Here is an 18,261-nt window from a genome sequence, read left to right as displayed (position 1 = left end):
ATGAAGGGGGACCTGGGGATTATTCACTGCCTGCCATTTCAAAGAGAGGAAAATAAATAGATCAGCCACTTGCACATACAAAGGATGGCTATGAAATATTTGTGTCCCTGTCATCTCCTTTAAGCTCTGCTATGTCACTTCATCATGAAAAAGCTACTCTGACACCCACGTGAGTTAAAATAACACCATTCCCAGGCACTGGTGGCTGACACCGCAGTGGCTCCTCACGGGGGTGCCAGCAAAAGCCCAGCATTGCCATATTTCAAACCACTCCCGTCACACAACCCACCGAGCTGTTTGCAGCGCAGTGTTTACTGAAGTCACACTGAGCTGTTTGTTCACAAACCACTATCTCGGCTGCCTCCCTCAGAGTTTGGCCCAGATTCTGTGAAATACCAACCATTAGATCTTTTTCGATCTCTTCATATATCTCAGACAATTTATCTTCCCGTCCTTCCAAGGCAGTGCTTGCTTCGTGGTGACGCTTGATCCAGTCCTGAAAGTATTCTTCATCCAAGTTTTTATAGGCCACGACGAGTGTCCTCAAACCTTCCCCAGCAAACTCCTGCGAGACAGTGGTGAGGCAGAATAAGTCAAAGGAGAACAGACTCCTTGCTCTGGTTTACAAAAGACTCTCTGAAAGCAAACATCTATTTGTGAAAACTTGTTACCTAATGTCTGCAGAGGAAAGGTGAAGAAAAACACACCTTAGACCACAAACCTCAGGGCGCTTTTTAAAAACTAGTTCCAGGTCACTTTTACATCCTTACAAAGAACAAATTTAAAAGGCCTCTCTTATATTCTTGGTCTAAAACTTTACATCAATCAGGTAGTTGTTTGCCAGGTTCACATTTCTCAACATGAGGTTCAGAATAGTAAGACCTAAATAAAACACGCCGAACTCTGCTTTGAGTTTCAGAGCTGCACTCAACTTGCTGAGGGGCTGACCTAAATACTCAGGATGAGCACAATCACTCATTACATCTCTCCAAGTCCTTGTAAGTGTGCTTTCTGTAGATGTACAACTGACTACATTTCTCAGTGTTTGACAGTACAGGTCTGTGTCTGGTGGAATAACTGAGGTCCCTCTCTGCAAACTGAGGCTTCCCCCCATAACAGGACATCCACTTTCTTTCTCTTTTGGGATTCCAAAAGAGCAGATCTGAAGTAAAGGTGCATTAAGGACAGGCCACATCCGCAGCTCATCTCCCTATGCTCTGACCTCTCCTTCACACACAATGTTTTCTGGCTCCCCCAGGCAGTGAGCAGGGATGTTTGTGCTATTGCTCAACCTCCCTGGCAAATCTTTCTGTTATCTTGTGCTCTGCTCCGTACCAGCAGGAGCTGGCATCAACAGAGGGAGTAGATGTTGGCCAGGACATCCACCTCTCACTGCATTTTACTCTACACCACCAATATAAAAAGCCAAGAGGTTTGACTGCTGCATTTTGCATGCTGCCCAGGCAACAAGCCCATATATGATCTGGAGGAAGGGAAGGGAACTGAGACTCTCATAGAATCACAGATTGGTTTGGGTTGGAAAGGGTCTTAAAGACCATCCAGTTCCAGCCCTCTGCCATGGGCAGGGACACCTTCTACCAGGTCAGGTTGTTCAAAGTGCTGTCCAACCTGGCCTTGAACACTTCTAAGGATGGGAGATCCCAACTATGCCAGCCCTGCTCAGCCCATTCTGTCTGAGGCCTCTCAGACCATAGTCACTGCAGATTTGGATTGTATCAAGAAGGTAAAAGGCTCTGGGACCCTTTTACTGATAACCTGAATTATTCCAATCAAGGCATGCCTGAATATGCTGGGCACCTGCTTTGTACAATAACAGCAGAATTGGATGGAATATAACTGCCAAACACAGATATATAGTGCTATTTCAGGTGTTTCCCCTGTCCTGCCCGGCTTCCACTTCCTAATCCATACTAATGCAGCTCTTCTGAAATGTCCTGCATTGTATTTGACATACAGATGTTCTAGGTAACCTAGAGCAGTTCAAGTGGTACTGGTGATAGCTGATTTGATACCTAAAGCTCTAGAAATTGATTTCCCTCTTAATCCCCCATGAAATATACATACATATATATATATTTGGTATTTGGGTGCTGCTTCTAAAATCTGTATTCTGTCTCAATAGAAATTACATTTCCGTACCAGGAGAAAAGGCAACCATCAAATGCAGATTTGCAGTGCAGAAGAAAACACTTACATTCAGATGTTCAGTGGTCTCCTCCTTGAGAGAATCACAGGATGGATGAAGCAGTTCATAAAGAATGGTGTCAGCCCCCTTGCAGTATAAAGTCAAGTCCCCTTCTGGACTCCGCACTATAAGGAAGAAGAGAGAAATTCTACAGATACCAGACTGAAGCACTCAAGATTCATAGCACTTGCATCTAAACAAAGGTTTTCAGACATATCCAAACTCTACCAAGTGATGGCAAACTCCCAGGAATCAAGACGAGATTTGCTTAGAACAGTAGATAATGCAACTACCATCAGCCTTAGTGGTAGCAGCACAGGCAACTACACCCTGATTGCACTGGTCTGAGTAGATGCTCTGTTGGACTCTGTAGTTCCTACAAGCAGATCTTCAGGCAGGACATCTGCACTCAAAATTCAAGAAGATATTGGGGTACTGGTCCTGCTGCCAGTAAAGGCGCTTAAAAGCCTGAAAAGCCATGAAGAAGGGAGTAAAAGGAACATACCGATAACTGACATTCTCTTGCGGACATTGTTGAAGTCGAGAATAGCCAGCAGTTTGTAGATTTTCGTTTCTCCCATTTCCACAACAGTGATGGTCTCTGGTGTGCGAGCCCGGAACACAAATCCAAAGTTTCTGGCAGCAGTGACAAGGGCTCCCTCATCAGGAGACTGGGCCTGATACACCAAGTTACCTGACACGCAAGAAAAAAAAACATGGCTTCTACTTTGTTTCTGATATTTACAAATATAAATTCAAAGATTTTTTTTTTTTTGTAGCAGTTATCTATGTATGGAATAGAAAAGGAGCTGGGCAAGCTGTCTGCCACCACAGGAAAGCTGTGGCACCTGCAGTTTCTGCACGTGAGGTGTGGTGGTGGCAGTAATGACATCTCCACCACAGAAACACATAGGGATTAGAGGCTCTGGTCCTTTCTGCTCCCATGTGGCAACTCCAAAAACACTAATTTATGTGTTGCCATGCAACAGAAAATCACCAGGGATCCAAAAGGACCAGTAACAGCTTCTGTGAAGAGCAGACACACCATGGTGGTGCAAGGTGAACAGAACCACTCAGTCTGGTACCTTTAACAGTCCTCACCTTCTTTCTTCTCTTCTGGCATCACTGTGTGACAAAGTGAGAGCAGGCGGAAGAACCTGTGGGTTGGGACATCACTCAGCTTCACAGCTTCGACCAGGCTGTGGTCATAGAAGGCAAACTTTGGGTCAGCTAACGGGTTGTAGGAGAAATCAACCTTCTCTGTGTTCTGCAAAAACATGGCTTTGTGTTATTTGTAGAGCTCTCTGATGGCTGCCCACTGATGCATGCCCATGACAGCGCCCCTCTCTTCCTTTCATTTACGGAGGTCCCTCTCCTGCAGGGCTGTTCATGACAGAGACTGATCAATCTGAGTGAGTGGGAAGCCTCAAAAGCTACTGAGTCGAAGCAAAGGGCAGGCACCTGAGGTGCCTTTCAGAGCAGCACTCAGGCTGATAGTCTGAATATCCAAAAAGATGCCTCGCTCTACCAAAGCATATTTTCCTACAGGATCCCTGCTAAAGAAATGCCTGCCTTCAAAACACGGCTGCTTTGAGACATCTCTTCCAACCTAGAAAATTCTGTGATTCTGTGATTCTGTGATCATCCTCCTGATTTCAATGCTTGTCCAGGATAGCTGTGTGGGGAGGCCGAATTCTAAAGGCTGTGTTCCCCACCCTATTCTCCCAAAGCAAGAAAAAGCCCTGATATGGAAAAAGATGACAGACAAGTGATGTAAAGGTTCAGCTCCACAGGCACTGCCCTTATTGTCCAAAAACAAGGAGTCCCAAGCAGAGGGGAACAGTGGAGAAACAGCCAGAAGCTCAAAGCATGAAGTGTCACGGAGGAATGCACTGCAGAGCCTGACCGGGATGATCCCAACTCCCGCCCCATCCCAGTGAGCTCAGAGTTTCCAGGATGGGAGTCATGCATCCTTCTGACCTGCTCCAGCTGACAGTCAGCACTTGCCACAAGAGCACAGCCCCCCCACCTACACTGATTTGCGCAAGAAGGCCTGGACACTCCAACTCCATGAATATGTGGGCAGCGTCCTTTTAACCTGCAAGACTCTGTTCTATCTTGTATCAGGGGCAGGAGGAACTGCCTGGTGGTGAATTGGCAGGAGACCAGTGTCTCTCCCCCAGCAAGCCAGCCCTTTGAAATTTTGCTGCTGGAGTGAGGGCAGCCTGGTGGGACAGCGCTTAGTACAAGCAGCCAATTTCAGTGCGTAGTTTTAAAGTGCCTGGAAATGAATCACTGGAATGAGGAGTGGGATTTTCGTCATCATTTTGCCATTTGTTACTTGGATCACTGCTTGCAGTTTTCAGACATTTTAAGCAATGAAATCCAAGATGTGGGTTTGTGCCAACAAACAGAGGCTGGATAGAAATGGAGAAGCCACTCATTTTCACACTTTCCAGTGTCCAGACATAGGGGAATTTGACAGTGACCTTGTTATGCATATGAACTGAACTCACTGATTCCCAGCCAGAACTTTAATTCACTGCCAAGGATAATAAGATTCATCAGTGTCCAAGTTTCCAACCAATATCAATGGCCAAGTGTTCAGAGGAACTGTGCATGCAGTAGGATGTCATGTGAAGCTGAAGGAACAGTGGATACTCAGGCTGCCCACCCTGCAAATTCAAAGCAGCCCTACTGGAAGGGAATGCAACTCTGACAAGCCTCTGATGTCTACACGAACACGATTTCATGCTGTCAGGATCAAGAGGAGCAGCATGAATGTGAGCTATGCCTGGGTGGGATTTGTCTACTGGCACCTATGGAGGCAGGTTCATAGAAAGCAGAGATTCTGCTACCACTTGAGCACTTACCTCAGTTATTTCTATCCTTTGTCCAGACATGTCATACACATCACCTGCAACCAAGAAAGACTGAGGTTATAGCCATAAGCCTCAGATAAGAGCTGTCTCCGAGCTTTTCTACCAAAAATAAACAAATAGATAGATTAAATAAATAAAATAAATAAAGTGTTTTGAAGCTAGTATCAAATTAAAAAGTTTCAGTAGCACAAATATCTTGAAATGGGGACTGGTGACTGATGATTCATATACATCAGATCCTACGTCAATCCATGATAAAATCCAAAGACTGACAGATGCTGAAAACAAAAAGCAGTTGCCGTAAAGATGACTGGCATTTGAGTAAAGAATTGGCTTCTGCCCAGAAGGAACATAGTGCTAGGAGAGTGTTTTCAGGGTATGACTTCTCTTGTGCCTTTCTTTCAGAATGGGAGACAAAATCCGGCTCCAGGATTATATTGGGGTTGTAGCAGTTCCTGGACAACCAAAGAGAAGTTGTCAAAGCCCGTTCTTCCCATGCTTAGGTAGCAAGGCTGCTTGATAATCCCTGATATCCCTGAATTGATAGTCTAGTCAGAGAAATGAATGACGTCTCATCTCCAGTGAGTGGAGTTTCACTACTGAAGCCTGAACAAAAATTTCACTAGGAAGCTCTGGACTGTGTCCAGGCTGGCCAGATTCAATAGTTCATTGAAATAAGATTGAAATACAGCAAATTACATGAATGACCAATCCATACCTGTATCAGCAACCTCAACTGTGATGATTACAGTCAATTCTAATTACTAGTACTCCCTCATAAAAGCCCCGAAGTTGTAGAAAGAAACTCAGAAGCAATCTTTCCTGAGAACTGTACATCGGTTGATCCCGCTGGGAACTGTAACCAAAAGGCTATTCGACACCTTCTCCTCAATACGGAGCCTAAGCCTCTACAGCCTCCTTCCTGGCAGCAGAACCAATTCATTCTTTCTTTTGGCATGGCTTTCAAAAATGCCACGAGTGTAAAACCCAGAGTATTCTGGAGAATTAGCTAAGCATTTAGAAAAAAATAGGCAGTAGACTGTCTGCATTCTTTCCACTTATTTCCCGTTCATTTCTTGAACACACATACTATGTCTATGTTAACACTGGTGACATCCACTTCAGAAAAATAAACTACAGGATATATGAATAAACAGACTGAAATTTTAAAAACTGTTTAGCACCACCAGCGCTGGTCAGCATAACAGTACTTTTACAGACGTTGTGTTGCCCAAATACAGACAAAGTAAGATTTATAGGAAGAAGTAACTCCTTTAATTAGACCAAAAGGCTCCACTGGGAAAAAAAAAAAAAGACAACCTTTCTGGCACATCAGTCCATCAGCAGGTCTGATACAGGCAAAACAACATCCATCTCCAAATAGGATGTGACTAATTTCTCTGGGGGAGTGTAATGATGTTAATCAATTAGTCAGTTTGTGAATGGTTAGCACCTCCTGAGGAGGGTGAAGAAAATTGCCTGGGGCTGTACAATGAAGGAGCCTGTTATATCAATGATTATTAGGATCTAACAATGCTACCAACTTTTCCAGCTCACTACAAACTTTTCTTCTGATATGTCAAGTAAGCTAGGGCTGCAGATGAATGACCATGCCATTGACTAGGCACTGACTGAAGGTTAAGCAACCTGAAAAGGATTTGGAAAACCACTGCTCATGATGGGAGAAATTACTGAATGAGAGAGGTAGCAGTATAAGTAGCTGACAAAAGTTACAGACAGCACTGTGAGGATTGGCTGATTTCACAAGCAGATAAAAGGGAATCATGAGAAACACCTGCACCCCACATATAGCTGGAAGGGAGGACTGGGGTGTTTGGGGGAGTAGAGTTTTGCAGGGTTAGTAATGGCTGGGTAACCATATCAGTAATACCACGAAAGGCTGAGATCACCTAGGTAGTGATATCAGAAAAAAGAACACATTTGGGTACAGATGTAGTAAAACTACAATGCGGGAAAAAGTAATAAGGTGCAGATTCTTTAGTTCAGTGCATACTGGTGCAGGAAAAGGGAGGTAAAGGGGTAGCAAAAAGGGGAAGCAAAGGACAGGAAAATGATATTAATCTATTTAAATAATGTAATATCTGAGCTGCCCAGGTATATCTGACAGATAGCCCTGTACTTGATACTGCAGCTTCTTATAAAACAGTCTCTTCTGGATATCATATTTAGTTTCTCTCTACCGAGAGGTGTAAAACCCAGAGAATATGATGAATGGATAATATACCGTAGGATTTGCCGTTGATGGAGCACTTGTTGAAACACATGATGTTCTGAGTGAGGGTCCCTGTTTTGTCCGAGAAGATGTACTTGATCTGCCCCAGCTCTTCGTTGAGTGTAGTGGTACGGGCCTGGGCTGGCGTGTCGTTCAGTGGGTAATACATCTTGCGGTCCCAGTCAATGTAGAAACTGTTACCCAAGCGTATAATCTCTACACTGGTAAACCCAAAAGAGAAGGCAATGGAAAATTTATTAGTTTAAAGGACAAGATCTTTATCTTCAGCTACCATCAGCAACTGCAGCTAGAAGACAACTTTGAAGGCAATGACAGGGCGTACTCATCAGGTTGTCCTTAAGTGGCCTGTTGTAAGCAAAGCTGAAGCAAGCCTCACTGAAATGATCTGATAGGCTTATAGTAAATTCATTTCCTTTGTTTATAGAACAACTTCTCATAAATACATTTGAGAAGTTTCAGCAGTACACAGGAAATTTTGAAAATCTGATGCTTTCTTTCAGCCTGCACTTGCTTCAGTTGAAGCTACTTTTTTGTGACAGAAGTCCATAGGCTGGGCAATGAGTTAAGAAAACCACCAATACGTCATTTTCACCCAGACTACCCCAATGCTACATTAACCCTGCTGTGAACAAGTGGCAGTCTTTCATGCGTGGCAGGCAAGCAGACTGAAAAGCGAAGCAGCAGCAGCAGGGTGTTTCATTTTGTGCAGTTTAAGGAATGTTTTCAGTGAAATTCAGGGCTGATCTGCTCTGTGGTGCCCGGGGATGAGTGCAAGCAACCCCGACCATGAGAACAAGTGAGTCACTGTGTAACTCAATACAATCATCAAGCAGTATCAGCTCACAGACAGCATGAATTTCCACTTTGCTGCTGGTTTGACACACTGGGGAGGAACAGGGTGAATTCCTCGTATTTACCAACACAAAAGAGTCTTAGAATACAACTTCCGACCCTGCAGCTCTGCGTGTAACTCCTCATCCTCCCAGCAGCTGCAGGGAAAGGGCAGCACCAGTAGCTAAGATCTGTCTTTTGCAGTTTGACATCACGAACTTTTCACAAACGTTCTCTGTGAATCTCATGGCAAGGGTTTGCTCTGCAGTCAGTACCAATTCTCCCTGAAGAGTTGGGTTCAGTGATAAACTATACCAACCTAGTCAGTCTAAACTGCAACCTCAAGGTTTTGGAGGCAACTTCTTCACAATTCCTACCCTTTAACCCTGCTTGCCTATCTGCAACAACCAATGCAGCACTGTGTTCTCTGGGAAGTGATGGAGCTGACTGTGTCCATGCAGCACCAAGCACTAGAGATCCTCAGCCTGATTACACCTACTTACTTGGCAATCCACCCCTCACCTGAGCCTTGAAGCCACCTCGAAGAATGTGCTTTTCACTTTGGTTGGCAATGCAAATGGGAGAGAGCAAGAAGCTACTAGTAGCAGGTTTCCAGTCTCACTCCCATAGCATCCTACCCTTACACCTCTCGCCCAAATGCAGTCATCCTCTCCTGCTCCAGGGCTCACTGCTGTCTCAGCTCCAGCCCTGACAAAGACCACTGAAGCCAGCAGAAAGCAGAGAAGCAAAGCACCACTGGGTTGTGGAGTTATCCATCAAAATGTTTTTAGGCCCTGTCAAATAATGTTTGGACATAGGGGAAAGAAGATAGGGTCTCACTGAAACAGACAACATGTTTTTACCCCCCTGTCCTTTTAAAATGATACAGGGCTTGTTAAGACCCACAAAAAAACAGTGCCTATGAGATGTCTTCACTAGATGTCAGCAGCATAGAGAGCTGGCCTTGGCTGTGTGGGATCACCCGAAATGGGATTGCATTTATGTCCAGGAAAAATGCTGCTCCCGGATAAGACAAAAGCTAAAACTCTCCTAGGTGAAACATGAAAGGAGGTTCTGGCACGTACCTGACGTAGAGTGAAATCGGCACCACTGTGTTTAGAATGATCACGTATGACCAGAACATGAGGAAGCCAGAGTAGGAGGCAGAGTTGACACCCTCTGCCCAGGGCAGATAGACTTGGAAGTTGTAGCCCTTATCAGACTCCCAGATGCCATTGCCAATGGCCAGGATAAGACACATCAGTGCTAAAAATCCAAAGATCTGGAGAAAAAAAAAAAAAAAAAGAAACTGCATATTAGAAACAGAATTTGTTATATACAGGTTAATTGGATGACCCTGATCAAAAAGGGTTGAACAGCTTGAATCACTGAGGAAGGCTCCTAGGAGTGCAGGAGGAAAACAGGCAAAAATATGATGCTTTGTCTCAAAGATGCCACTATACTATGCAGTCTTCAGTGATTTGGGGCATTAAGTAGAAAGTAGAGTAATTCTAAGTAGAGTTCTAAAACAGGGTGTTCATGGGCAGCTGGCTGCAGAACATCAGATTTCATTAGAGGTGAGTTGAGCTGCTACTCTTCAAATATCTGGCTGTGTGTATGGGAATAGAAACTCCCTGGAGGACTTCAGACTGCTAGCCAGATGTGCCATAGTTTCCTAACCATTTCTGAAAAATTAGTAAAGATAATTTGTAATTCATGAAATCCAGCACTGTGCAGGGTGGAATTCAGCACTGGATACCCTTCTGATGGTTAAAGGAGAGTTAATCACTGACTTAGAACTAATGGTTGCCTTGGTACCTGCCATCACAATCTGATTACATTTCATTTGAGCAAACAGAAAGCAACAGAAACCAGTGAGGTGTATCCTTGGACTTTAGGGAGGCCTGTTTTGTGAAGCCTAAAGCAATCAGGGAAACAGCAACTGGGAAGAAAATTCCAAAGTGGGACACCGTAATGAAAACGGGGACTTGCTCAGGAACACAATTTCATACACACAAAAGCATTACATAGGTCATAAAAGTTGTTTCTTTGTTTGTATTTTCGTTGATGTTAAAAGAAGATAAGAATATAGCAATACAATTAGTTGGAAAAGAAAACAAAAAGAAGGGGGAGAAGGAAAGCTAATACAAATGAATATGAACTGCAATGAATTACAGAACTGTGACTAGCTAATAGTGATGCAAATACCAAGAAAACAGTGAACTCAGTAACAGAGTTGTGGAAAAGGCAGACATTGGACAGACGTTCCTCCATGAATGATGGAAGAATGAAGCAGAAGGACGTATCTATCCCATATGATGTAGCAGATGGAAAAGACAGTGTACCTACTGTGACAAGGAACAATATGTGTCTCTACCTGTTAATAATAACCATTTTCAAATCAGTGGGTCCAGGTAATTTAAAGCTGAAAGCTTGAAGGGACTGAGAAATTTTCTTAACAAATTAAGTTAATTTTTAACAATGCTTTAAAACTGTGAAGTTCCACCATACTGAAAATCTGTTAACATAATTACAATATTTCAAAGGTTGAAATGGTGACTGTGGGAAAGATAAACAGAAGCTAGCATGACATCATTCCTGGACAAATGATAATAAAAAGAATTCTGTTGATATCAACTTCTCCAAATATTTGCCTTAAAAATCTACCATCCTAATAAAAATGTGAAGACATGGAATCAGCAGGCTGATTAAAATCTCTTGCAACTATGGTCATTAGTTCATTATTAGTAATTATAATAATTAGTCATTAGAGGAAATATCAGTTCACTGGACCATTATGTATAAGGCCACTCAGCAATAACCACATTACAACAGTAACCAACTATTTTTGAAACAACAATTGTGGTACAAATGTAAAAACATTGCTGGTATAGCAGATGTTTGCATTGCTGAGGTAACCTGTGAAGGGGAGAGTGATACTTCATGGTGTGACTTGAATCACTTGGTTAAAAGTCCAACCAACTTGAGTTTTAATACATAGAAGATAGTAAATGGAGACTTCCGCAAATAGAGGAATTGGGCTGAATTTCAGGAGGCACGTTTATTTCCCACAACAGTAGTAGTTTTTCTGAGTAATTGTGGGAAGCCCAATAAATTACCCCACTGGTGAAATGCAGACAATATTGCTTGCTAGTAAGGAATGTGGTGTGGTGTTTATAAACCTCTGTGGCCAGCACTAAAAACAGACTTCATTTTGAGCTGTTATAATCAGGATGATCTAAGGATATGTGAGAGGCATGACCCAGGAACAGGTTATGTCCTTTATTAAACCAATAGATGGAGAAAAGAGATGAGCCCATCCATTTTTAGAGGTATTTCAGTTGGTCAAGAAAAAGATATGAGTTCTCTCTGCAGACCTTGTCTGTTATAAAGGAAATGAATTAAAAAAGGCACTTGTCTCTTTTATCCTATCGCTGTACCCTGAATGATTCCTCATTGCCCCACAGGTTAAAATTTGTCAGTTTGTCATCATGAATCTATATAGGAAATTCAGTGTATGATTTAGCAACAGACAAACATGTGGGGCAAGACAACTGAACTCTCCGGTAATACTGCAGCTCGTGTCTACTACTGCATTTGCTTTATGACTTTATTTTGCTTTATGTCCACTTTCCATGATAATGCTCTTGTCCCTAACAGCTCAATTTGCATGCAGTCCTCATGCTTGCACAAAGACTACTAACATGCTGTTTGCTTTCAGAAAAATGTGAAAGACCGAGCCGTTAACAGTGGCCCCAGAGATTAATTTCTCTACAGAGAAACAACTGCGTGTAGGGTGTTGCAATCATTGCCACAGCTCTGCAAGAGAAGGATGTGAATAAACCTGATCACAGATGGGGGACACTTCCCACCATCAGCAGCCTCCCTCTCAGGGACCTGCCTGTGCAGAGATGGATCCTTTGCAGGACTCAGTCAGATTTCTGGAAGGAGGAGCTGACTTCGGATAGACATTTCTTTTCAGACAAAGAATTAAAACAGTCTCAGATTCTTTGCTGGCACCTTGAGTTCTGCTCTGGGATTTTATGCAATAAGGCATTTAGTGATGAAGCTGACAGCTATATTTCTCTGAAAATGTGCCTCCCCAAACCTGCAAAAAAAAAAAAAAAAAAAAAAAAAAAGTTTTGGAGGAAAAACCATTCCTGGCTTTGGCAGTAGTGGCCCTGGCCGAAGAATATTCACGTCTTTCCCCAAGAAATGCTGTGTTCCTCTCCTGCTGTTTTCTGCCCTGTGCTGCCAAAGAGCCTTACAGACAGAAATGCTCCCAAACATGAACAAACAGTGATGGTTTCCATCTGGAAAGGTTTATTCCCAATTAACCCCTGTAGGGACAGACCAGGATCAATGCTGAAACAGGTCTCCATTGGCATGCCCTGCCAAAAAACCGATTTGTCCCTGAAGTTTTATGGACAATTAAACACAAAATAGCATTGCCAGTGTTAACGTGGAACAAGTTTCATTAAGCTAAAATAAGCTATTTATAGCAAGCTGTAACTGGTTGTATTTCCAAACTCAAGAGAGCAATATAGTGCCTCTTTTTATGACTGTGCTTCGCAACCTTTGACCACCCAAACTGTTGGAAAGACCTGGTGCCACATCCCCTTTGGTGTGCCAGGAGCCTGTTTCTTGAGTTAGGGCAGAGCTGTACTTAGACACCAAAATGTTAGGTGCCTTAAAAATGCATAAAGTAGAAAAACTCATGCTTAGCTCCAACAGAGCCGCAGAACCCAGGCAGAGGCTGATGCAATCCACTGCAACTTGCTCTCTTTTTTAATTCTTTTTTTTTTTTTTTTTTTTTAAATGGATCCAAGAAGTAAATCCATCTTGCTCGCATTGATGAAGAGGGCCAAACAGACTGAAAGCTCTGGGCGGGATCCTTGACTTGTGAAAGAACTTTTGGCAAACCTTCACTGAGTGCTAAATTCTGATTTCGCTGCACAGTTTTTCTCTGTTCCATTTCTTTGCTCTTTGGATCCTTGACATCTCTGTTCCAGATGTAGCAGAGCATGTTTAAAAACATGAAGTTTTTCAGAAACCTGCAAAATTCTGAATGTTAGATGTCCAAACCTTACGTGTTTTTGCTGTCCCTTTAAGTTCAAGGGAAGAAAACAAGGTGATGAGGATAGGCAAGAATTTCACTTGGCAGAGACTGGTGTTACTAAAGTCAAGGGAGTGTCCTCACTGCACACTGAGCAAGGACTCCAGAGGGCCTGAAGACGACCCTGGAGCGGCTCTCTGTGCTGTGGCATTGCTTTACAGCAAATATGTACATGCAGATGTGCAGGACGCTGCTTCACAGCACTGACAGTCAGTCTAACCACTGTTCCTCTCGTGCAATTTCAGTCTCCTAGGCACAACCTGCTCTACTCAACCATGTCTCCCACCCTGGGACCCAGCTAAAGAGCTTTTGGGAGTCTGAGAGAGAAACAAGAGGACAAGGTCTGGGATGAATTGTCCAGTATGGGCCTGGAGATACTTGTTCTGTGAGGCATACACTCACAGAGGGCAGAGAGAGCTCAGAACAGCCCTGCACAGGCTTTGCCCTGGGCTGTGGTAGGCAGGATGCTGTTGGACACCTTGAGCTCTGTCTTCCCCACAGCTTGCTCTAGTACCATGGGATGGATCTGGCCCCCAGCCTGGCTGCCAGGGTGGGATGGAGAGCAAGGGCAGGAGGGAAGAAAGGGAAACAGATGGCACTGATGTGTGACCACAGGAGCAGCCAGACCTTCTCAATGTCACAAATTGAAGGCAGTGCAGCATGCATGAAATAGCACAACATGATTGCCTCTGAAGTAAAATAAATCCTTGAAAATAAATAGCTTTTCTTCAAACAGCATTGAGTAAAACATCATCAGAATGCATGTCTCTGAAGAACAGCAGTAACAACCAGAACAGTCCCTTCCCTGAGCAGCTTTGAACTCGAGAGGTAAAATCTGAGGGAGTCTGCAAAAGAATCGCTCCCTCTGCCTGGAAGCATTTGCCATTTGTTACAACCACTGGCTAGCATAAACCTCAGCTTAGATCTGTTTTATCATCTGTGGAGAGTGCCTGTGATGTAAGATTAGTGTTCTCAAATTTGCCAGCTGCTAAAAACACCAGTTTCTGGGTATTAGCAGGACCATGTCTAACTTTTTTACCCTAATGTGATAAGACAAAAGCTGGCATCATGTAAATTAACAAGCTCAATTACCAAGTCCTATACAGATATCAAAGATGCCAAGAAACCAGGAAGAAGAGAGAAAACTGCTAATGTTTATATAAATATAAAATGACAAAATTACTAGGGAAAAAGGCATTTGTGGGCTTCAAAGTGATTCTCACAAAAAAAAAAAAAAAAGTAAAGCAAGCGAGAGCACAGCAAATGAAAAGCTCATAAGAAAGGTTCTTAACATTGTCAATATAATGGCCTTGCTTTGCAAGATGGGTTCACAGAGGCACTGCAGGACTCAGTCTGCTAATACATTTCTACAGAATTTTTCTTTTTATCACGAGTCACTTCTGATACTCCCTCATTTGTGTGGACAAAGAGGTGGAGCATCTGGAAATGATGAACACATCTGAAGAAACTAAGCTAAACTAATCGGACTTACCATCAACACAAGGACGTTCATGAGCCGATCAATGCTTGTCCTCTTAAAAGTTGTTTTTCCACTGTTCTGCATTAGTTTAGTGTCTGGCCCTGGAGATGAAACAAGTTCATTAATTTTAGAAATAAAGCTTAGCAGTTCTAAAGTCTTTTCCCTCTGAGGCCTCACTGTGCTCTACAGCATAGATACCCATCAGAACCCATACAGTTTACAGAGCTAGTGGTAAATTGAGGCAGAAAAAGGTTAAGTCTCTTCCCTTAGATTATATGGAGAGAGTCACATAAAGCCATTAATTCTGGATTTTGATCCATTCTCTTCTTTCAGCAGTCAATCCTCCCTTTCAGGTTGAATTACTTTTCACAGAATACCTGATACTGCTCTGTTATTAGTGACATATTATACATTGTCTCATATGTCTACAGCACTATAGAAACAATAGAAGGTCTATGCTTGTAAAAAGCAATATAGTAATAGTCTACAACAATATCGTTGATGACTGTGATATTCCAATATGGATTGAAGTCATGTAGAAATGCTGTGGAATTTTTATTTGGATATACTTAAGAGTGGGAAATTTTGAACAAGTCTGGGGAGAGAGACTCGTATTGACCCAACATGGGTCACTAATGGCAGATTTAATTTAGATTTAATTCTTAAGTGCTTTCATATTGAGTGACCAAGACTTTTCTCATATACTTTGCTGCATGTTTTTCTGAAATAAGAGCCTACCTCTGCTAACAAAAACATTTAAGTAAGATTTAATGGGATGTTATATCATTTGCAACTGAGTTTTCTCTTATAGACCAATGTTAAAAATTTCAGGTTAAAATAAAATCCCCTATGGTATGCAAAATTCCTAGCCTAGATTTAAACTAAGGGATTGCATGTATTGTTTTGAATTATTATTATTATTATTATTATTTTGGTTTTAGCAGTTAGAAACATATTTTCCAAAGAGGAAAATATTTGATTCATTTGTCCTTACTAGTGTGATGTGCTCCTGTGCTAAAGCTTTTGTGCTTTGCAATTCACATGTCAGTTTTTCTACCCACCAGCATAAATAACGAGACCAAAGCACCACTCTGTGTTCCTAATAGTACAGCCCCTCAGCAACATCTTCTCATTGTCCAGGGCATACTTCTCTCCTCGAAGAGTAAGTGTTCCTGTGAACTTATCCAGCTTGTTATTTGGTGCCTCGCATTTAACTTCACCTGTTTAAGGAAAAAAAAAAAAAAAAAAAAAGCTGGTAAAAATCTTTGTAACCTAGAAATATGCTGATCAATACTGCATTCTCATGGGATCCCCATACAGGGAATATTAGACAGTAACAGTAGATTGTAGCTGCAGTTCCCAGCTGACCCTGTCATGTCCATCCTTTATCCTACATTTACTGATGTTTTGAGATATTGCTCCTACCCCATATCTTTTCATAATCCAATGGGCCACAACAAATTTGGATTTATCTTAGATTTTTGAAAATGGCCATTTTTTACTGGTAGAGTCCAAAACAAAGTTTCCACTCCTTTTATGTGCATAAGAAGAAATACTGAACAAGCAACATACTTTTAATCCTTTTACAGCAAGTTCATCATGGTAGGATGTCACTGGATAATTTTAGGTAGCAGTGCTGACCTCATATAATTCCTATTCCATTTTCTTTAAAACTGCAGGAACCCAAGTGAGAAAATCATTGCCTGAAGGCTGCAAGAGAGTAATTAATTGAAGTGTCTTTGTTCACTGTTTTTAACTTCATCTATTTTATACCTTAAAGTCCCACTGGCACTTGCAAAAAGATGCTACTGTCTTTGTCCATGTAGCTGGCACTATAAGTGATTGGAGAACCAGTTTCCATTTTTCACACTTATTTATTTCTTATAACAAAACACGTTCACATAAAACTGTAAATAAAGATACGTCAGTATAAAAATTATTTCAGTCAACATTTGCACCCAACTTCTGAAGATTCAAAGCAGAGTCCTGTGGATGTATTGGAAAGAACTGGAAAATACAAACACACCTTACTGAGATTCCAAGATTTCAGTCTGTTCAGTTAATCAGTAGGAACGTTGACGTTATTTTGATCACAGGCTGCAAATATCTACGTAAGGACCAACATTTGCAGAGAATACAGCTCTCCCAGCTGTTCTCAGATGCAAACACACAGCTCAAGAGGTTGGAAGCAAAATCCAGGGAAGTGTAGAAAAAAAGTACAGCTTTAAGTATTGTGGTAATCTCCACCACTGAAAAATTTAAATTCAGGAATGAATATTCTTTTCATAGAAAAGAAGCTCTACTGTAGTGCAGATAAATCATCAAATTTGAAAGATTAAGCAATTAAGAAATTCAATGATACATGTGACGTCAGAGCTGATGATGCTGATCTGTTTTATCATCTAGTTGATCCAAGAACAATCAGACCTGTCCTCCTTAATTTGTAAAAGTCTACAGTAACCACACCTATCTCATGACAGCCCTCGCAACACTCAAAAAGCATAATGAAAAGAGAGGCTTTGCAGTGTAAGCTGAAACACAGCATAATGAGACTGGTGAACCAAAACCAGGGCATGATCTGTCACTAGGAAGACTGTGCCTCTCACGCTACCATTGAGATCGAGTACCTCATGTGTACCTGATGTGTACCTCATCTGAATCTGTTTTCCAGTAAGTGGATGGGTCTGAGATTTTGACATCAAAATGTATCCACTCAAATTAGTCTGACCACAAAAAAGTGAGAAGCTTGAGAGATTCACCCAGTGCACCTGCCCCAATGACTCTGAAAGAAGCTGTGCCTCCTGGTTCCTTCTTCCATTAAGTTAAACTGAATTGAATGAGTTTCACCTGAAAGAGTTAAATACTGTGAAGTCTACATGTGATAAGTAGTAGGTAAGAGAAAAATATTGTTTCCTTTCTTGTCTCCCAGTTCCTCATATCAAATCAAGTTCATCATTTTGGAAGCATCTTCCTTATCTGAACTATCGCAACATCAACAAACATCGTAACTCACTGTAAGCATTCCACTGAGTGCCTCTATTAGCTGCTCAACCCTTCCCTCGCTTCCTCTCTTAAGAAATAATTAGATAAAGAATTACATAAATATTTAAATACTTTCACAGAGATAAGCTAGGGAAATGCAAGGTTAGGTCTGATTCCAGGCACTCTTCCCAGTGTTCTTCCAAATATAAATCATCCTGGGAAACATTTTATTCATTTTAGCATTGCAAAGAGGCCACTTTTATTTGCAGTATAACCAAAATAGAGATATAAAGGACAAATAAATATTTGATAGAGGAAATTTAATTTCCAAATGATTTTGAAACATTGTTTTTTAATTATGCAGTATCAAGAATGCAGTATCTTTAGATAAGCATTATACAGAAAATGCTTGAAAAATGTTTTAAGATTAGGATTTTGCTTACAAACTGATACGCACTGCAGCCTCCTCAGGAAGACAGTTAAGACATGCAACCTTGACTATTAACTTAG

At 41.9% G+C, this 18,261-nt stretch overlaps 1 protein-coding gene across 4 annotated transcripts in view; it reads right to left on the bottom strand.

Annotated features, from left to right (window-relative positions):
* Positions 1-18,261, bottom strand: part of LOC309890149 (phospholipid-transporting ATPase ID-like) — an 81,222-nt gene that overhangs the window by 17,356 nt on the left and 45,605 nt on the right. For all 4 annotated transcript variants that reach the window (XM_082783743.1, XM_082783742.1, XM_082783744.1 and 1 more), the window contains 9 exons: positions 15,831-15,989; positions 14,782-14,870; positions 9,259-9,455; positions 7,334-7,542; positions 5,080-5,123; positions 3,308-3,473; positions 2,712-2,900; positions 2,216-2,331; positions 401-565 (listed from right to left, as the gene is read on the bottom strand). In XM_082783743.1, coding sequence (XP_082639869.1) covers positions 401-565; positions 2,216-2,331; positions 2,712-2,900; positions 3,308-3,473; positions 5,080-5,123; positions 7,334-7,542; positions 9,259-9,455; positions 14,782-14,870; positions 15,831-15,989 — 1,334 coding nt within the window. The remainder of the gene's footprint in view (positions 1-400; positions 566-2,215; positions 2,332-2,711; positions 2,901-3,307; positions 3,474-5,079; positions 5,124-7,333; positions 7,543-9,258; positions 9,456-14,781; positions 14,871-15,830; positions 15,990-18,261) is intronic.

The sequence above is a fragment of the Aythya marila genome, assembly GCF_965140915.1.
Source record: "Aythya marila genome assembly, chromosome: Z".
Lineage (NCBI taxonomy): Eukaryota > Metazoa > Chordata > Aves > Anseriformes > Anatidae > Aythya > Aythya marila.
The sequence above is the reverse complement of the archived record's forward strand: the minus strand, read 5'-3'. Positions and strand labels throughout refer to the sequence as shown.